Source organism: Bidens hawaiensis, unplaced genomic scaffold, assembly GCF_021521415.1.
Source record: "Bidens hawaiensis isolate Kalapana, Puna unplaced genomic scaffold, B.hawaiensis_p1.1 tig00014913_1, whole genome shotgun sequence".
In the NCBI taxonomy this organism is placed as follows: Eukaryota; Viridiplantae; Streptophyta; class Magnoliopsida; order Asterales; family Asteraceae; genus Bidens; species Bidens hawaiensis.
Genome location: NW_027492324.1, coordinates 397237 through 419152, shown reverse-complemented (window position 1 = coordinate 419152; position 21916 = coordinate 397237). Strand labels below are relative to the sequence as shown.

Sequence of the window (21916 nt, the reverse complement as noted above, 5' to 3'; positions counted from 1 at the left end):
TTGAGATGACTTCTAAACATTTTTATAAAATAAAATTGCTATATGATTTCTGTTGTACTCTTTTCTAACCCCAACTTTCAATATTCTTTTATTCTTATAATATTTGTTTAAATTTAATGAGGCTGTGAATCTTGGTTATTATTCGGTGACTTTTCCTTATACTTCAGTCTAAACTTTGAAAAATACTCGCTAAATAGCAACCAAGTTTCAGTCTGTTCCACTTAGATAACTTAAATTTTAACTTTTATAAAACAATTCACAACAGTGGTAGTGATTTTTATAAGAAAAACGTTCGATTGACTTTAGTAAGATAGTCAAGACACTTGGTCACTATCAGGCTATTAGGTGACAATGTGACATATTCTATTATTAATTCTAAAATACATATAAAAATGGAAGTTGATATGACTTTAATGTGTTGCTAAATTGATGTTGGTGTCTTATATATCGACTTACATTTGAAAAATACAAGGTTAGATGTAAAAACCTAAATGCATATTCGTTTATTCTTTTCATTGTTTCTATACATTCAAGAAAAAAAAAAAAGTGCTGTAAGTTTATAAATATACATAGAATCACAAGTTTGTGAAAAACACTACTCAGGTGAAATATGTCATCTTTTGCATTTTCTGCATCTACATGGCGTGAGACCCTGCTAAATCACGAATCAATATGCAAAAAACCAAGTTTTTTAAAGAAAAACTGCCTTTCTGTTGACGTGTCTGGTATGAAGCTGGCCTGGAATAACTCGATGACATGGAAACAAACTGGAAGCAGGCTCAAATGCAGGGTGCTAGAAGTTGAAAAGAACCATGCTTTCTTGAAAGGGGAATTGTTTCAACTTGATGATGTGATTGAAGCACAACAGTTTGATAGAGAGTTTTTGAGTGCTATATTTGAAGTGGCACGTGAAATGGAAACGATTGAGAAAAAGTCACGTGGAAACCAGATCTTGAAAGGTTATTTGATGGCTACTCTGTTTTATGAGCCGTCAACAAGAACCAGGCTTTCATTTGAGTCTGCAATGAAACGGTTGGGTGGTGAAGTTTTGACAACTGAAAATGCACGTGAGTTTTCATCCGCTGCGAAAGGAGAGACACTTGAAGGTAATGTTAATTATTTTTTTGTAAATATTTAGTGTGTTAGTTATAGCTACAGGAAGTGAGAAACAATATTATTACAATTGATATATGAATCTTTAATGAAACGGGTTAGAAGGTTGTATGAATTTAAAAATTATACACTTTCAATCCATTTGACGTGTCCCCTTTTTAGCCAAACTTTTATTTGAAGTGAAGAGATTAGTGGATCCAGTAACGTGAAAACAGTTCGAGTTGGAATGAGTCGTCTTTTAGTATGGGCTAGTTGGGTCAGGCTGTGTTGACTTACACAGATTTTTGTCTCCAGTTTAAAGATCTTCTTTATAAGTAGTCATTATGATTATTGTGTTAAAGCATGTTTTGTCCTTTTTTAATTTTTTATTTATGAGATGATTATGAATATAAAACAATATTATCATGGGAATAACAAAATTCTTGAGGAAATTGATTCACAAAGTCTTACGCATTAGAACAAACTTTGGATGACTTTCAGCCCATTTCACTTTTATCTAATTTTTTAACCCGTCTGAGATGTAATAAAACCTTGATTTACCCTTTTAAGTTTTAAGGATTTAAGGTTATAGATTTTTCGTCCATCATCTAGAACTTTTACGGATAATGTGTCATTTATGCTTACAAAAACAATACTATCATAATATAATAATCGTCTAAATCTCGGAATAAAATGAGTTAGGAGGTTGTGTACTTGTATTCGTTAAGACCATACTTCATATGACTTTCAATCCACCTGTTCCTTTTTAAGCTAACTTTTTGTATTCGATTCGCTTGAGTCTTGAGATATAGAAAGCAGAAACCAAATCAGCTCACTTATAAGCAAATGGGATGAAATTGCCACCTTTATATCTTTCAAATCATTTTGTTTTGATACTTCTTTTTAGATACAATAAGGACAGTTGAAGGGTATTCAGACATAATTGTAATGAGGCATTTTGAAAGTGGTGCTGCTAGAAGAGCCGCCTTGACCGCTAATATTCCAGTTATTAATGCTGGTGATGGACCAGGACAACATCCTACTCAGGTATTTCTTTGTCATTAATCACCACAATCTTCATGCATTTGTTTTATTATATTTGGATTACTTATTTTGTAACATATGCAACAGGCTCTTCTTGATGTGTACACTATTGAAAGAGAGATAGGAAAGTTAGATGGAATTAAAGTTGGTCTTGTAGGTGATCTTGCCAATGGCCGAACCGTTCGATCCCTTGCCTATCTTTTAGCCAAATACAATGATGTCAAAATCTACTTTGTTTCTCCAGAAGTCGTCAAAATGAAGGTTTATACACATAATAGATCATACATCTATTTATGAAATTATGTGCTTATTTATATTTTCTTGGTTAAAAATGGGCTTGTAGGATGACATTAAGGAATACTTAACATCAAAAGGAATCAAATGGGAAGAAAGTGCAGATCTAATTGAAGTGGCATCCAAATGCGATGTTGTGTATCAAACTCGTATCCAACGAGAGCGGTTTGGGGAGCGAGTTGATCTTTATGATAAAGCTCGTGGCAAATACATTGTCAACCGTGATGTGTTGAGTGTCATGCAAAAGCATGCGGTCGTCATGCATCCTCTTCCAAGGCTTGATGAGGTAAGCATAAACCCGACCCGTCATAAAAATAACACTCTATTTCATATCTTCAATAATAATATCGTATTTACTCTTTCAAAACAATAAGAATATCATATTTACTCATCCGTTAGTAACTTAGTATATATATGCAATTAGCTCTAGACTTAAATTTGGGCTTGCATAACAATCACAAACTTGAACTTTTATTTTTTATATTACAAAACAATAAAAATAACAATTATTTCAGTATGGATGTACATATAATGAAGATGTTTGTTTATTTCATCATGCACATAATGAGGTTTACTTCTTTTTTTTAATGTTGGATTATATGTAGATCACAGTGGAGGTAGATGAGGATCCAAGAGCGGCATACTTTAGACAAGCGAAAAATGGACTATTTATTCGAATGGCGTTGTTGAAGCTCTTACTTCTTGGTTGGTGATGATAATTTAAGTTTTGAGAATGAATAATGTTTGGTATGAATGATGCATGAATCAGATCAGTCGGCACTTGCTTAATTGCATATTTGCATGCATTTGTGCTTTAAATTTTGGACCAGGTGGGCGTATGATAAGCTTCTAAGACATCATTTGTGCTATGGCTTCTTATGAGTGTTAAAAGTTTTCAAATGAATTGGTTTTCAACAATGGAAGTTGGAACTAGAGTTAATTTTATAGTGTGTTTTGTATGGAAATGTATTCAGAGTTTCATCACTTCATGTCTTTTATCTCGGTTAGAGCGAATTTTGTCTTAGCTGATGAAAGTGAAAATTAGGAGGCTTATTAGTTACATTGACGCAAACCCATTAGCTAATAATGATGTTAATAACAAGTATTTTTACCCGCATGTTGCGACGAAGCGGGTTAAGGGGCTGTTTGTTTACATCTGAATGAAACTATTTAGATGTTTACATCTGATTCATTCAGACTTTAGACTGTTTGGTTCTAAACATAAAAACATATGAATGATTAAAATTAAGTCTGAATCAATCATTCAGACTTGGTGTTGTTGCTGAATGGGACAGAGACTCATTCTGACATGACTTATTCAGATTTGAATGAACCAAACAGCCCCTAAATGTGTTACATGTTCAAAAGTCTAATGGTCTAATGAACCAGAACTCTTTTTTGGAAACAACTGAATAGTTTTGTTGTCAAACATTGAAGAAACAAACTAAGGTGGTAGAAGTCTAAGAAAGCAAATCTCACACTTCGCATCTTAAACAGAGGCGAAGCATAAACAAGGCGGGGTGACTGCCCTTCCCTGTTTTTTTGGCAGCAGTATACATTTACGTATTTTTGTCTAGAAAATTTTATATCTAGTGTGATTTTACCCGTTTTCGTCAGAAATTTTGAGTCTGGCCTCCCGTTTATGAATTTTTTTTTTACATATTGAGTCCGACCTTCCCGCGTTTTCAGGCTTCGCCACTGATCTTAAATATATGTATAATTACTAGATACTATACTAAAAATTGTTATGTATTTAGCATTTCTTTTTATTTTTCTTGAACAAGTCGATGTTGATCAGTTGATATCAATTCATTATCTCGTAATATAATTATATTAATTAAAATCTAAAGAAACTCATTCAACTGTAAACATTTACAATTTGCTTTTAAAACAGGTCTCATATGATATGATCCACCATATATATGATTGGTGGCTTGGTGACCACGTAGCATAAACTAGAATGGTATGACAAGTATGTCGTGTACAATGCTATAACCCATATACTCTTAAATCAAGCAAATTAACTTAATAAATGGTCCCTCAAGTTTTATTATGTCTAGCTTTCTTAATGATTATATACCACACGACATAAAAGCCAAAAACCTAACACATTTAGGTAGGGCATCATGCCAAGCATTCTTTTTGAATAAATGACTGATTATGTTATTCACTTATGACTTATTTGAAAGGATTAATGTGTGATTACTGAGAAGAAGAAAAAAACTTATTTGACCGGTTTACCATATTTATACACACCGAGATTGGATACACTAACATGCTTGCTTTTACATTACAATGATGATAATGTGTAAAATATTTATCATTGAGATTACTCAAGATTGAAATTATTCAAGTCTTTAATTCAAACACAATAATAACCATCAGTGACGGAACTTGAACCATGAAATTGAGGGGGCGAAAATCATTAAAATTCAACTGCTTCAAACCTTTTTTCTTTGAATCACACCCCTTAAATAACGATTCACGTTCATAAAAGGCATAAACTATATTTTTCTCTAAAAAGTTAGCATAATTGCAATTTTTTTAAAAAATTGCTTGAAAACAGATTCAATAAATATTAAACTAAGTTAAAAAAATTTTTTACTACGCATTATATGTATGACAAAGTAAAATAAAAAAGTTACAATACTTTTTAAAAGACTACAAAGACATCAATCCTTTCAACCAGTTAAACATCATTTTGTTTGACTTTTAACTCTTTATTTTTTATATTCAAAATAATAATCTTTTATTTCATTCTTATTCATCTTCACACCCTGCAAGTCTGCAACTACATCTCTCAACCATGGATTTCCTTGTTCTTTGTAAGAAAACAATTTATGTTCTTTTCATTATACTATTTTTACTATCAATTATTTAAAACACAACGATTCAAGGGATCAAAGATCAAACCCTAAAAAACCAACTTATATTAAAAACCCATACTAATGAAAGTCTTGGTCGCAAAACAGGGGGGCTCGACCCCTCCCCGCCCCTATAAAGGTCCGTCCTTGATAACCATACGAAGTAAATCCCATAAATAACTATACGAGTCTTTTATATATCTGAAGTAATTTTTTTTATATACTTTAGTACAATAATAACCAGTTTTAACTACTTAAGATCATACATGAGGATCCTTGATCCAAGCAAAGTAGGTTTTGCTAAATTTTTAAAGTTCATTTATGTGTGTCCCTTTACGTATGTTTGTTGTGTTTAAGCAAATAAACACTAACAAAAGAACATGGTGTTTCAATGTTTGTTTTCTTTTATATATTTACCTTCCTACTCTTTCTAAAGGATATGTTTTTATAACAAACCAGTTTCCCTCATATTCTAAACTCTAATATCCTATTAAGCAAAATGTACAAATATCACAACTTTGAAAATAGATAATATTATATAATGATATAATACTAAACGCTTAGAAGGATATATTCATGATAAAAATGGCAAAAGTGAAATAAAATAGAGTTAATAAGGTTAATACTTACAGGGACCACATTTGTAGTTTAATCAAAGAGAAAAAAGAATCAAAATGAAGTCATAAGGTGAAAACCACCTCCCTAAACCCTCACAACTCTCTAGCTGCAATGGGGGTTTTAGAAGTCACAAGCAAGAGATTCAATCCATTTCTTCATATTAAAAATCGAATTCGTATACAAATTTCATGTGATTATTATTATGATATACAAAAGAGGCAATTATCATCAAATTACTCGGCGAACGACTCAATTCTGCCAGTTTTGATCGTCGGCGCCGGTCCGGTTGGACTCGTTCTCTCTGTTCTCCTCACCAAATTAGGTATAACCTTCAATGCAAATGTATTCAATTAGAGATCACAAATTCTTCAATTACATATTTATTATTTTCAATTACATATTAATTATTGTTGATTTAGGTATCAAGTGTGCAGTTGTTGAAAGAAACACGGCATTCTCGAAGCATCCGCAGGCACATTTTATCAACAATAGGTCTATGGAGGTATGTAGGTTATGTTAGTTGAATAATTAAGCAGTGAAATTGTTAGTTATAGAAGTTAAAGTATCATTAGATTTGAACATATGTATTTTGTTTTGATGTAGATTTACTTGTCAGGTTTTTCGCAAATTAGACGGTTTAGCGGAGGAGATTCAAAGGTCTCAACCGCCTGTAGAACTTTGGAGGAAGTTTATATACTGCACGTCTCTAACTGGTTCTGTTATAGGGTCGGTAGACCATATGCAAACTCAAGGTTCGTGCAGCTTATTGATGACATTCTTATAATGCAAATACATATATGTTTGTTTGGCCCGTATATAACATTTTTTTGACACATTTACCCACAATGAGCTGAATATCATATGGCAATTGTTCTATCGTATGCAGATTTTGACCAGATTGTGAGTCCGGTATCCGTGGCTCATTTCTCACAGTACAAACTTAACGCGTTGCTAATTAAGCAACTTGAAGCCATTGGATTCACGATTCGTGGTAACGAGGGGTTGAATCGTAGACACCTGGCGGAAAAGGAGATACTGATGGGACACAGTTGTATATCGGTTGAACCGACTGATAACTTTATTAATGTAACTACGTATTTTGTTCAGGAAGGGAAGCACATAGAGAGTAAGATCCCGTGTAGATTTCTAGTTGGCGCTGACGGTGCAGGAAGTACAGTCAGAAATCTGGTTGGAATAGAATTGAGAGGTGAAAAAGATATTCAAAAGCTTGTTAGTGTCCATTTTTTGAGTCAAGAACTTGGGAAGTATTTAATGTATGAGAAACCAGGCATGTTATTTTTTATTTTTAACCCTGGAGCCATTGGCGTTCTTGTTGCTCATGATTTGAAGCAAGGAGAGTTTATATTGCAGGTCCTGGAGTTTTTGTCTTTTTTATTATTCTTTTTTAGTTTTTCTAGTTTATTATTCAATGGCATTTGAAGCATGGTTTCTGTTTCCATTATACTCTTTTACAGATGCCGTTCTATCCACCACAACAAAAGTTTGAGGATTTCATATCTGAGGTACTTTTTTTTCTTCCCTTAATGCAATTGTTAAATCTTTGCATGTGCAATTGTTGAACTTAATATAAAGTATCTACTAATGTTTCTCACTTGCCCAAACTCCACAATGGGTGAAAGTTGGTGTCACAGTCTTTTACTTGTCATAAAAACCAGATTGATCAGTATTCTTGAGAATGCAGTTGCAAATATTTATTCACTGAAACAAGTTCAACTTCTTGTAGACATGTAAGAAGTTAATCTTCAAATTAGTGGGGCATGAGCTGGCAGACATCAATGTGGTGGACATAAAACCATGGGTGATGCATGCTGAAGTTGCCGAGAAGTATCTTGCGTGTGAGAATCGTATAATACTAGCTGGTGATGCTGCTCATCGGTTTCCTCCAGCTGGTGGTTTTGGTATGCAGATTTTTTTTCTTTTTTCATTTTGTGTAAATATAGGTAATATATGTTAGGTTCGGAGTCACACACAAACACGAATACAATAGTAAAACCGAAAGAATAAACGAAAGAGACACAAGGATTTAAGTGGTTCGGTCACGGTGTATGACCTACGTCCACTGTCGATAACTAGGGTTTTCTTATTATTGAGTGATACAAACTTACAAGTACAGGAGAGAATATATAGACTAGACAATTAGGGTTTAACCCTTTAACTAAACTGGGCCTGATTAGAGCTTTTGGGCTTGGCCAAAACTCAAACAACTTAATCTCCTAATTCTGTCTATTCGTCTAACCGGACCCGACCCATGATGGATCGGAGACCACAACATAACAATCTCCCACTTGGGCTTCGAGACATCTTCTCTAAACCACCACTTGGATGCGTCAAACATTTCAACCTGCTCCCATTCGGAGACGTAAAATGTCTTCACCTGCATTGCCTTGTACATGTAAAATAAAACCCATCTGGTTTTGCACCTCCTAGTTACCCTTCGCCTTCTCAACATTATTCCTGAAGGCCTGCTGAAGCTCTGCAGAGCTTCAGCTTATCCAGCATCACCGGCTTGGTGAACATATCTGCTGGATTCTTAGCACCTGAGATATTTTTCAAACTGAAAACACCATCACTGATCAAATCTCTGACAAAGTGATATCTCCTCCCGATGTGCTTAGTCTTCGAATGATAGACTGGATTCTTCGCAAGTTTCACTGCACTCTCATTGTCACAATATAAGAACTCTGCCTGTTTCTTTCCCAACTCTTCAAGAAAAGTTCTCAACCATACTAATTCTTTACTTGCTTCGGCTGCTGCCATATATTCTGCCTCAGTGGTTGATAAAGCAACACTTTTCTGAAGTCTGGACATCCAACATACTGTTGTTCCCCCAACTGTGAAAACATAACCAGTAGTGCTTTTAAACTTCTTCTTACATCCACCCAGATCAGCATCTGAATAACCCCTGAGAATTGTATCCTTCCCCTTAAAACATAACCCCAAACTGGAAGTACCCTTTAAGTATCTGAGTAACCATTTCACCGCTTCCCAATGTTCCTTTCTCGGATCCGACATAAAACGACTAACTACCCCGACAGCATGAGCAATGTCTGGCCGTGTACAAACCATGGCGTACATGAGACTGCCAACAGCAGATGCATACGGAACTTTAGCCATCTCTGTTCTTTCTTCCTCTGTTCTGGGAGACTGGTCTTTGGTAAGTTTGAAATGACTTCCCAAAGGTGTGTTTCTCGGTTTAGTCTTCTCATCATTCATCCTGAATCTTTCTAACACTTTCCCTATGTATTTCTCTTGGGATAATGTTATGGAGCCATCTTTCTTTCTGGACAACTGTTTCTTCAACTTGCGAATCTCCTTCATATCAGATCCTGCAATTAACATATCATCTACATAAAGAAGTAGAATGATATATGAGCCTTTAAACTTCTTTAAGTAGCAGCAATGGTCGGCCTCGCATTTCTTGTACCCAGTTCTCACCATAAAATCATCAAACTTTAGGTACCATTGCCTAGGTGCCTGCTTCAGACCATACAAGCTTTTCTTCAATTTGCAGACCCATTTTTCTTTCCCGGCAACCTGAAATCCCTCAGGTTGTGCCATATAGATCTCCTCGTCAAGATCACCATGTAAAAATGCTGTCTTAACATCTAATTGGTCTAGATGTAAATTTTCTGCAGCAACAATACTTAAGATCAATCTGATGGTGGTCATCTTCACAACTGGAGAGAATATTTCATTATAATCAATTCCCTTCTTTTGCTGGAAACCCTTGACCACTAAACGAGCTTTGTATCGTTTAGACCCGTCATGTTCTTCCTTGACTCTATAGACCCATTTATTCTGTAGAACTCTTTTATTTGGTGGAAACTTGGTTAAAACCCATGTCTGATTTTTACTCAAAGAGTTCATCTCCTCCTTCATAGCATGCTCCCACTGGAGCGAATCTTTCAACTTAAGTGCTTCATAATAACTCTCTGGCTCACCATTTTCAGTTAAAAGGAGATAATTAACTGAAGGTTTGTAACGTACCGGCTGTTTAGAAACTCTGGTGGACCTCCTAACCCAGTGCTGAGGCGGGTCAGGTTCTTGTGGAGACTGTTCATCCTCAGACTCTGAACTCCCACTGTCAGAGACTCCCTCTGACTCTTCATTTCCACCAATATCATCTTCAAATTTAGGAACTGTGGTTTCTTCAGTTTCTGTCTCGGGTTCGGTAGCTGACTCAACTGTCTTTTTCTGAGCATCAATTTCATATTCAACCTGCTCTTTCTGAACCCTTGATTTTGAAGTGTTTCTATCTTTGTATAACTCAGCCTCATTAAAAGTTGCATGCTTGCTTCTGACTACTTTTCTGCTTTCTAAATCCCAAAGCCTGTAGCCCATTTCGTTTGACCCATATCCAATGAAAACATATTTTTTAGCTTTAGCATCAAGCTTGTCATTTTTCACTAGATCATAAGCGCTACACCCAAAGACTTTCAAATGCTTATAATCTGTAGCTTTACCTTTCCACTCTTCTTCTGGTGTCTTGAAACCCAGCGGTACTGACAATCCCCGGTTAATTAAATAAGCTGCAGTGTTAACTGCATCTGCCCAGAACGTCTTTGGAAGCCCGGCATTAAGTCTCATACTTCTTGCCCTTTCATTTAACGTCTTGTTCATTCGTTCTGCCACTCCATTTTGTTGAGGAGTGCCAGGGACTGTAAAGATCATTCGAATACCGTATTCTTCACAATAATCACGGAATTCTTTGCTAACGTATTCACCACCGTTATCCGACTTCAAGCATTTCACCTTCAAATCAGTTTCCAATTCAACAGCAGTTTTCCATTTCTTAAAAGTATCAAAAACATCAGATTTATTTTTAAGAAAGTAAACCCATACCTTGCGTGTCGAATCATCAATGAAGGTGACATAATAGTGCGATCCTCCCAAAGAAGAGACTGAAGTTGGTCCATAGACATCAGAGTGAATAAGCTCCAATTTCTGAGCTTTCGGTTGTTTTCCGGTCTTCACAAAAGATACTTTCTTCTTTTTACCGAAAACACATGGTTCACAAAATTCAGATTCAACCTTCTTCAGTTCTGGAATTTTTCCTCTAGCAACGAGCATTTTCATCCCTTTTTCACTCATGTGGCCGAGTCGTTGGTGCCACAGACTAGACTGACTCGGTCCACTGGTCACTGCATTTACCCCATTAGCTGGAATTTCAACCATGTATAAAGTGCCCTTCTTTTTACCTCTGGCGATCACAGGATTCCCTTTCACAACTTTCCATTTACCCCCACCAAACATAACATCATATCCTTGGTCATCTAACTGCCCAACAGAAATTAGCTTTCTTCTAAGGCTAGGAACGACCCGAACATCCTTTAGAGTCCATGAGGTGCCCAATGAAGTTTTTAGTTCAATATCCCCCATCCTCGTGATATCAACAGCATGATTATTAGCCAAACGAACTTTACCAAAATTACCTGTTCGGAGATTCTTCATCTTCTTCGTGCTATAAGTGGCATGAAAAGATGCACCAGAATCCATAATCCATGAATCTGTTGATTCTTCAACACAACAGATAAGAGTCTCTTCTGAACCTTCTGAATCATCTGAACCGGTGGCCAGATTAACTTCCTTCTTAGATTCTTTCTTTTCTTTTGAAATTGAGGGGTTAGGGCATTGGTTTCTGAAATGCCCCATTTCTTTGCAATTCCAACACTCAATGTCTTTTCTGGGCTTTGACTGACTTCTTCTTCTAGACTTTGACCTACCCCTGCCATTACCTTTCTCTCTTCTCCTACCTCTCCCTTCGGTGCTCAATATAGAACTAGATGTCTCACCAGAATTCCTTCTTCTTATGTCCTCCCCTAAAATCAAATCCCGGACTCCTTCAAAAGTAAGCTTAGTATTCCCAGAAGAACTACTAACTGCAGTAACAGTCCCTGACCAACTTTCGGGTAACGAGGATAACAAGAGTAACGCTTGAACTTCATCATCAAACTTGATATCAACAGAAGACAAACGAGAAATAATAGTGTTGAAGTCATTAACATGAGAGGTAACAGATGCCCCTTCCTTCATTCTGGTGTTAACTAGCTGTCTAATCAGAAATACCTTGTTTGATGCAGAAGGCTTTTCATACATATTTGACAAGGCTTTCATAAGACCATACGTGGTAGTTTCATTTACAATATTGAATGCCACATTCTTAGCTAGTGAGAGTCTAATAACAGCTATGGCTTTTCTGTCAAGTACCTTCCACTCATCATCTTTCATACTTTCCGGTTTCCTCTCTTCTAGTGCTTCCATTAAGTCTTTCTGACATAGCAAATCCTCAATTTGCATTTTCCACCATCCAAAATCCTGACCATCAAACTTCTCAATCTTGATCTTTCCGTCCTCAGCCATTATCCAAACTGAGTTTTGATTACAGCAAACAACCAAATTACCCAAGGAATAAAAGGACTGGAAACTGATAAAAAAAAACGAACCAGCAGCTGCGGAACCCTAATCAGCGGCGGCGGAACTGTAGCAGCGGCGGCGGTACTGTAGCGGCGGCGGACTGTGTGTATAATCGAGAACCTGGCTCTGATGCCAATTGTTAGGTTCGGAGTCACACACAAACACGAATACAATAGTAAAACCGAAAGAATAAACGAAAGAGACACAAGGATTTAAGTGGTTCGGTCACGGTGTATGACCTACGTCCACTGTCGATAACTAGGGTTTTCTTATTATTGAGTGATACAAACTTACAAGTACAGGAGAGAATATATAGACTAGACAATTAGGGTTTAACCCTTTAACTAAACTGGGCCTGATTAGAGCTTTTGGGCTTGGCCAAAACTCAAACAGCTTAATCTTTTAATTCTGTCTATTCGTCTAAACCGGACCCGACCCATGATGGATCGGAGACCACAACATAACAATATATTTCGTAAATCCAATGGAGTTTGTTTTTTTTAGCTGCTCTTAACGTGCTTGATATGCAATCGATTCAATGGTCTTTGCATACACTATCCACAATATTTTCTTAGATTATGTTTTGGATTGTGGCTATTGGGGCAGGTGAAATTATTAATTGATAAAATTTTAATTGATGCAGGGATGAATACTGGTATTCAAGATGCTCATAACCTTGCATGGAAACTGGCTGCAATTATCAAGGGTATTGCTCCAATGTCTATTCTTCCCACTTATGAGATGGAGCGTAAGCCGGTACTATTTTCTTATATTTAGTATTTTTGTTGGGTATATAGGTATCTTGCTTTACATTCATATATTTTCCCTGTAGTTTATCTTTCCCATGAAATTTGCAATATTTGAGTTCACACTCTTTTTTAAGAAGCTGACTTTATGTCAAATACCTAAAATAATAGTCAAATAGATATATCTATTATCTAGTTTACTTGAAATGATCATGATTGTCAAATAGATATATTTATAATCTTAGAATATTGATATCAAAAGGTTATCGTTGCCAGCAAAGAGTCTAAGTGCATTCACTATTATGATGACTGTGCAAATAAGTGGCATTTACTATTAATTTCACAGGTTTAGATAAATATAGCAAGTTCAAGGACTTGAAAAAGGTTTTTTTTTCCGTATAAAATGAGAAATATAGTTTTTAAATGGAGTTAAGTATCAACCCAAATTAAAGCTAAATATGGTTATTTGACCGGCAGATTGCACTCTTTAATACTGATCTCAGCATCCAAAATTTTCAAGCAGCAATGGCAGTTCCTGCTGCACTTGGTCTTGATCCAGCTACTGCAAATTCAGGTACCGTATCAAAGTGCAGTGAATTAGTCTTCCTATATTATCATCTTGGATTTTATTTGTTCATAAAATGTGATTTCACTTTTTTTTTTGTTTTGTAGTACATCAAGTTATTAGCAACACAGTAGGTTCAATCTTACCATCAACACTTCAAAAGACTCTGCTAGATGGAATTTTCAGTTTGGGTCGTGCACAGCTGTCAGATTTTGTTCTAAACGAGAATAATCCTCTTGGAGCTTCTAGACTCGCTAAAGTAAGACGTATTTTTGAGGAAGGAAAAAGCCTTCAACTTCAGTTCCCTGCAGAGGATTTAGGTTTCAGGTATGACCTTTATTAATCGGTCAGTTTTTTGGCCCATTGACTTGTGAATGGGCCGGTTCAGGCTATATGTTATCTCTAATGGGTCACATTATTATTGAATTGACATATTCATAGTCGCACTTGACTAACTAATCATTCATAACAAAAATAAAAACTCTAGTTGGTCAAAAGTCAAACCGCCAATTTGGCTTTAACTTGAAGATATACATCACAGGTATCGTGAAGGAGCACTGGTACCTGAAGTTGATAGTGAGGGCTCACCAATTAAACCAGAACCACCTACGGGCCGTAGGCGGGAGTATATTCCTTCAGCAGATCCAGGTTCAAGGTTGCCTCATATGAATGTTAGGGTTTTATCTGAAGTCAAAAAAGAGGTAGTTCCATTTACTTATGACAGTGGGTTGAGTTGGGTCGTGTTTAACCTTAAAACAGTCACATAGTTAAATTAGCTTGATTGGGATGGGATAAATGCATTGTCTAAAATGTTTTATTAAAAGATTTAGATTATTTTTATGGAAAATGCTAATCATAGCCTTAAGGGCTATATTAACAAACCAACTGCTTTTATTTATTAAACGATGTACAAAAAGCGTTTGTGGGTCAATTCAACATGACTCCGCTTGAATTGACTTTATATAAAGACAATCTATTTTACCAAACCTGGTTTGACCCATTAGTCCATTACCCAAGCCGTCTGTAGAAATCTAATGTTTTCATTGACCTTTGTTTCTTATTACATGTTGTAGGCGATAATTTCCACACTGGATCTTATATCTAGAGACAAAGTCGAGTTTCTTCTCATAATTGCACCTATAGATTCATCCTATAGGTTAGCTCATGCTGTACTGCAAGTTGCAAACGAACATAACATTTTAGTTAAGGTTTGTGTTATGTGGCCAAACGGTTTAGTGAGCGGGGATGCAAGAACTAAAACATCATTGGCACCATGGGAAAACTATGTTGATGTTGTCGAGGTTAGGCAACCGTCAAACTCATCATCGTGGTGGGATATATGCAAAATGACACATCGGGGTGCCATTTTGGTCAGGCCTGATGATCATATTGCATGGCGTGTGAACTCAGCTGTGGTTGGTGATGCTAGGGTAGAAATGAGAAGGGTTTTCTCAGCCATTTTAGGATTATAAGGCGTCTTGTGAAGAATCGGGTGCATGGTGCTGTATCTTTTAAAAGTAAATATGATCTTTGTATGTTTAACTGAATATTATATAGTTGTAGTTTATGACCTTGATCCTTGAAAATGTAATCTTAAATACAAACTCATTGTTTTAATCCATAACGTGATTTAATCAGCTCCCAAAACCTCATGGTTGCTTCCAATATGTCTCCACATCAAATTCATCATTCAAGAATGTTGTTTTAATATCTATTTTGTGAGTGACAAGGTTGTTAATAGTTAGAACAATTAACGGCTTAATAGTGAATATTCTAGCAACATGAGTGTATGTATCAATATAGCCGACTGCGTACAATCAAAGATGTTAGAAGTTAGTTTTGTGGCCCAATTGGAAAGACTTATAACGGATTTACGGGGCGCATCAAAAGGTGCAAGGTTTACAACGGATTTACGAGGCACATCAAAAAGTTAATTTAGACCTCGTTGACGAATATGACGTGGTTAATTTAGACGAGGGCGACGACGTACAAGAGTTGGCTTGACCCCGCGGGAGAGGAAGAAAAAAGAATACGAAAAATGAGGAGGGCTCGTCGTCACGAGTCAATGTGGAGGCCAACGAAGACTAAATTAACAAACACCACGAAAAGATTGCCGTTATGTTTGAATTGCAACAAATGGGTAAATACTACGACTTCCTTGTCGCGGCTCTGGTTAGACGAAAAGGTCGCATTATTGCAACAACGACGAGTTCAAAAAATGCACGAATATTATTGATATTAATTAGTATATGTTTTTTTTTGTATTTCTTTTTTTAATTTTAGTGTATTTTTATTTTATTATTTAATATAATGATAAAAAGAAAATAATAAAAAAAAGGTGATGTGGTAAGGAGGGGGCTACAACGCCATTACACAAAAAAAAAAAAAAAAACCAAATATTTAATTACCGGACGACACATGGCGCAATTCATCTCATTTTGTAGCTTCTCCGCTACACCTATCCTAATAACCGTACTGTATCTAAAATGATGTATAGACTTTCATACTAGGGCCAAAGATGTTTGTACAGGTGGAGTTATAAGAGGTGAGGTGTCAACCGGCCACTCTGTTTCACTGAAACCTGACGTCATCCTCCTAGCATGCATTACTCCAGCTTGTTATGTTATATGATAAGCTCCCATAATAATAATATTTCATCTAGCTTTCATTTCAACCATCCTTATTATCTATATCTATCTATCTATCTCAAAAGTACTCTCCGGTACGTATAAAGATAGACATGGTCCGTCGCCATCTTCTGTACCTTCTCTACACCTCTTCCGCCCGGCCACCCTCCTCACTTCACCGCCACCCTTAGTTTTCCGCAAGGTAATTCTATTTTATCATCTTACTCAGAAAATCTCACTAATAGGTAGGGTAAGATTCTATTAATTAATAGTCTCAAAAATAATTTGTTCCAATAAACTGGTGATGTGTGTTTGATTTGATGTATGTTGGAAGGGATACGGTCACACCGGTGAACCGATCGGCCACGAGAGAGCACCGTCGACGCTAGAGGAGTTCAAAAGGTTGGAGGAAGAAAAAGAAAAGGCGGGTCAACGAGTTGAGAGGCCGGCGGTCGAGAATGGAAAAGATGGTGTCAAGGAGGCAGCGGACGTTGGTAATTCTACAAACACCGGAGATTCTGATCAAAGCACAAAATGAACACTTGTTTTGTTTTTTGGTTTCGTGTAACTTACATGTTAATGTTGGGTTATGAATTACGGGGTATGTAAATATGTTATTTTGGTTTGTAAGGGAAATATAATAAATAAATGTTAATATTGATATTTAAGTTTTCATTATCAATAGGATAGAATAAGGCCACTTATGTTTGAATCCTTAATGTATCCGGATTTCCGTTTCACCATGTGTTACGTCTGATATATCTACTCTCGTGGTGGCACAATGGCTGTTAAGTGGTAGCCGGTTGTATGGATTTTTAGAACATTCAAACCAAACTCTAAAGCAAACGTAAAAATCTGATTACAACAACATAGTCTAACCTGGATGGAACAACGCTCTTCAAATTTAAGAAGCTCGCCTAACGCACAGGAAAGTCACAATTTCAAAATATAGAACAAGGCAACCTTTTTATTTATCTTTTTTTATTTAAATAAAACCATTTTTTTCATCAAAATGTATGTCCTTCATTGCATGGATTTGTTAAGAGATCAATTCAAAAATTCCTTCGTAAAATTTGAAAACATAAGCATCCATTTTCCTTCAATTTTTTGTGTTCTCTTCATTTATTTTCTTAAGGGAAAATTACAGAACACGAATTTTTCTGATGTTCTTTCAAATTAATTCTTTTTCCTCGTTAATTAAATGAGACTCACTAACATGACTTGTGCGTTAAATGAACTCTCTATACACTGGTAGTTAATATTCTCTCCGTCCCATTATAAGTGTCTTAGTTTGATTTTACAAGTATTTCTTGTTTAACTTTGACCAATAATATTTTTGTTTGTGTTATATAATACTTGATGTAAAATATATGAATGAATTAGGTTTTAAATGTATTTTACATTGATATAATTTTCATCAAGTATTATATGACACGAACAAAAATATTTACGGTCAACGTTACAAAAGAAATACTTAAAAAGTCAAACTATGACACTTATAATGGAATGGGATGGATGGAGTATTTAGGCTTTTATTTACAAAATAAGTTTTATAAGATTCTTTAATGGGTTATCGAGACCTGAGAGATTAGCCGTTGAGCTTATCCGTCTGAAGAAACCCTTAGATGAGGCGCCTAGCTCAAGAGCATGGGTTTGTCTTGGTTCATGCGATGAGGTGGACCCAAAGTAAAAACAAATTATATGTAAGACGACGTAACAACCAATGACATAAAATAAACGTAAAGCAACATTAAACGGTTCAAAATAATGCGAGTCTAAAACATCCGACATTCCGTGTTGGGTTTAACAACATCTTCTTATCCGGCGAACTATCCACCCACTTCCGACCAAATGTTGGCGGCTTCATCAAAACTATTCGACGGCCCACTTCCTCTTTTTAATTTAAACCGCATGTCGTCCACTCTCCGGTTATCTCACCACCACCACCACTATCTTTCAACTCCACTCTCCGTCGTCCCTAATTTACATTATGTTCCGATCAAGTTATCTCAACAGTTTAAATCCAGATCCAGTAACACACCTGAAAACAACAATAATATTCCCGCCGATGATGTTCCGCCGTCACACCCGTGGCCGGAGTGGTCCGAACTACTCCAATTCATCTCAGTCTCCGGTAACCTCAATCCAGGCAGGAGCATTAAGGATCAGCTTGTGCCGAATGAGAGCTTATCAATGGAGTTTGTGGATGCCGCGTGTTCGTTTCTAGGGTTTGCAGGCAACAGACCTGATATCTTAGGGTTTGTAGCTCTTCCTAAATTCAAATCTATTCATTTTGTTTTGTTTTAAATCAGTTCTATTCTTTTATACTGTTTATGTTGTACCAATTATTCATAAGCCCTAATTTTGTATCATTTCTCAATAATTTGTTGATGATGAACCGAAATTCGGATAGTCATTTTAAATTTATTAAATATAAATATTAATTAGAAGTTTCGGATATCCGAATTACATTTTGTTAAAATTCTTATCTTTTTAAAATATTAAATATTTTTTCCGTGATTCGGATATCTGTTTGGATATCCTAATCCATTATTCGGATACTGATTCGGACATTGAATTTCACTATCCGAAATTTGAATAGCCCTAGTTGATATGATTTTTGTTGTGTTCAGGTGGCTTCCTAAGAATGATGTACAGGTGCTTGTAAACAATGGGACTCCATTTCTTTTCAAAAATGCTATTGAAACTGAGAAAAGAATCAGGTCTTTCTTACAGGTTTGTTTCTGATTTTAATATTAATTTTTTTCTTAATTAATAAATCAAAGTAATAAATAAGCAAAGTTTTCATTTTTTTTTTATTTTCAGTGGAAGTTGAATTGAAAAAAAAACGTTATAAGAGATTGGGAAAAGTATATAATATAGAAACAATGAATGCAAAAAAAAAATACATATATCTATATACGAAGAGAAAACACGCAAATCGAACAAAACTAGAAAAAAGTCCTTGTTATATTGGAAATAAAGAAGAAATAACCCCTCTTGATAAGGTGTAAGAATGCTGCCTAAGTGCAGTGATCATTTATGATTGATTTTTTTGTGTTTTCTTAATCAAAACTAAATTATGAGTGAAACTTTTGAAATATAGGGGGAGGAATCAAGTGAAGCAACAACATTGGATTTGATGAAGTACATATTGAGTTATGCAAGCAATCCTATTTTTTATCCTGAAAGAAACATTAAGGAAGCTACCGAGTTAGCTGCCAGAAATTTGTTGAGGAAGATGACTAATTTTAATGGTAAGGAGGAAGATGATCAAACACCAACAAATCTTGAACAAAATATTACCATCAAGAGAGGTGACTGGATATGCCAAAAGTAAGTTTTTTCTTGACACAGAGATCTTTTTTAAGGGTTATTTTCGTCTTTTAACCGACTTTTGGTCTCAGAATGCTACCAATAGTTGTTAATTGCTTGGTGTATTTCTAACAATGTATATATTAAAAAATTGGACAACAAAAGTTTTTGAGTGAATCCAACACGAACTAAATTTGTTGGAATATGTATCGAGCAGGTGCAATTTCAAGAATGTTGCAACGAACACTAAATGCCTTGAATGCGAGGAGTTAAGACCACAAAGACAATTGACTGGCAATGAGTGGGATTGTCCCAAGTGAGCTTTCCTCTATTTGTTCTATTCTACATTTGCTAGTTGGTAAAACTGTAATTGCTAGTTCTACGTTAGAAAAATTGATTTGTACACAACAAACAATGATCACTATAAAAAAAGACAAAAAACTGTGTGTCATATAACTGTTAAATAAAAATTGTCATACAAGTCTATCAAATAAAAATTACATAAGAGCTAGTTGCATAAAAAGTTAACCAACTTTGGTCCTATTTTTACTTAGGGTAACCAACTTTATTTATTCTATAAGAAAAAAAATTCTCATTTTCAGAATTCGGTTTTAAGGTATTCTTCACCCTTTGGCAGTAGTTACTGAAAAGTTAACATGGCCATATTATCAACAGTATTTATCATTTTTTACCTGATCACCTGTAAGTATAACCTTAAATCACAGTTTTTTAAATTTTAGTAGGATTTTATTGGGTACCTTTGTTTGTTAGGGGTGTACAATCATTTTACAAAACACACTCAGGTTTCCTAAGTAAAAAAATAAAAAGTAAAGAAAAAATGTTGAAAGTTGATTTTTTATGTTATTAGCTATATATCATATCATGATATTGAGGCTTTGATCTGTCTTCTTTCCCCAGATGTAGCTTTTTTAATCATGGAAGAAATGCAACATGCTTAAAATGCGAGTGTAAGAGACCAGGTGAGGCTCCGTTACCCTTTACGCAAGTCAAAAATTCTGGTTACACACCGTTTGTGCCTTTACCAGATGACATGTTTGCAAAAAAACCAGAATATATAAAAACAAGAATTTTTGAGCCAAAATCTAATGTTTCTGATACCAATTCTGAAAAATCAGTTGCTAAAATTGAAAATCAGATTAAAGATACTGCTGAAGACGAGAAGTCAGAAAAATGGTTCAACAAAGTGGCTGAGTTACATGATGTCACGGATTTAACAAGTGTTATTTCAGACGATGATTTTCCCGAAATTATGCCTATGCGTAAAGGTGAAAACCGGTTTGTGGTTAGTAAAAAGAAAGACCGATCGCTGAATTCCCCGACATATAAACAACAACAAGCAATTGAACAAGAAAAAAAGACCAACTTTGTTCCTTTTGTTCCGTTTCCACCTGGTTATTTTGCTAAAAAAGATGATAATCAGCAGTCAATAAGCACAAAGTCAAGTCAAAAGTTACACGAGAATTCAATTGAAACTGCAAATGACAGTAATCATGTGCAAGAAACAAGAAATACTCAAATGAATGGAAATGAAAATAGACCCGAAACCTTAAATGGTGATCGGGTCAACCCTGGAAATCCAAATTTGAGAAACGACCCGTTGGATATGTCTGAAGAGGCTAAAACGTCTTTAAGCACAAGTTCACCTCAAATGTCACACAGGAATTCGATTAAAGCTGCAAATGATAATAATCTAGTAGAAGAAACAAGAAATTCTCAAGTTGACAGAAGTGAAAATGGACCGGAGACCATGAATAGCGATCGGGTCAACCCGAATTCGAGAAATGGGTTTCGAGGGCCGAGCCTAGAAGGGTCAGCGGTCAAGGAAACCGACCCATTGGATATGTCTGAAGAGGCTAAAGCAGAAAGATGGTTTAGACGGGTTGCACAGATTAAAGATATTTCTGAATTAAGTCAGATACCCGATGAGGATTTCCCATCGATTATGCCAATGAGAAAAGGGGTCAACCGGTTTGTGGTTAGCAAGAGGAAAACACCGTTAGAGAGGCGGTTAAGTTCTCCCGAGTATAGAAAGGATCTTAGAACCGTGAGATCTGAACCATCGAAAAAGGAAGATGACGATAGTTAAAGTGCTTACCCTCTGTATTGTAAGTTCATTTTTTTGAGTAATTTTTGATACACTTGTTTGATAATTGGTATGATAATGAAATCAATAATCAATTGATTATTAGTTTTGCTACATCCAACGCTATTATAGCCTAGTGTTTGAATGATTAATTGTGAAGTTCTTCTCTTGTCCCAAGCCAACACCAAAGAAGTCTAAAATATGTTAAATAT

At 35.6% G+C, this 21916-nt stretch overlaps 3 protein-coding genes across 4 annotated transcripts; all 3 read left to right on the top strand.

Annotated features, from left to right (window-relative positions):
* Positions 1 to 535: 535 nt before the first annotated feature.
* On the top strand, positions 536 to 3493 carry LOC143548154 (aspartate carbamoyltransferase 1, chloroplastic-like). The gene is made up of 5 exons (XM_077039399.1): positions 536 to 1106; positions 2000 to 2139; positions 2224 to 2397; positions 2480 to 2716; positions 3036 to 3493. The coding sequence occupies exons 1-5, from the start codon at positions 611 to 613 to the stop codon at positions 3141 to 3143; spliced, it is 1155 nt and encodes a 384-aa protein (XP_076895514.1). The 5' UTR covers positions 536 to 610; the 3' UTR covers positions 3144 to 3493.
* Positions 3494 to 5996: 2503 nt separating this feature from the next.
* LOC143548153 (uncharacterized) lies at positions 5997 to 15541 on the top strand. Its single transcript, XM_077039398.1, has 11 exons — positions 5997 to 6234; positions 6332 to 6414; positions 6529 to 6664; positions 6799 to 7283; positions 7388 to 7435; positions 7657 to 7831; positions 12991 to 13103; positions 13571 to 13667; positions 13766 to 13985; positions 14200 to 14359; positions 14732 to 15541. The coding sequence occupies exons 1-11, from the start codon at positions 6024 to 6026 to the stop codon at positions 15128 to 15130; spliced, it is 2127 nt and encodes a 708-aa protein (XP_076895513.1). The 5' UTR covers positions 5997 to 6023; the 3' UTR covers positions 15131 to 15541.
* Positions 15542 to 18100: 2559 nt separating this feature from the next.
* On the top strand, positions 18101 to 21835 carry LOC143548152 (zinc finger protein VAR3, chloroplastic-like). 2 transcript variants are annotated; one of them, XM_077039397.1, is made up of 6 exons: positions 18101 to 18543; positions 18919 to 19021; positions 19392 to 19621; positions 19818 to 19916; positions 20519 to 20580; positions 20737 to 21835. In XM_077039397.1, the coding sequence occupies exons 1-6, from the start codon at positions 18137 to 18139 to the stop codon at positions 21705 to 21707; spliced, it is 1872 nt and encodes a 623-aa protein (XP_076895512.1). In that variant the 5' UTR covers positions 18101 to 18136; the 3' UTR covers positions 21708 to 21835. The 2 variants fall into 2 exon arrangements, with proteins under 2 accessions (XP_076895512.1, XP_076895511.1); XM_077039396.1 differs by having other exon boundaries at positions 20519 to 21835.
* Positions 21836 to 21916: the final 81 nt, after the last annotated feature.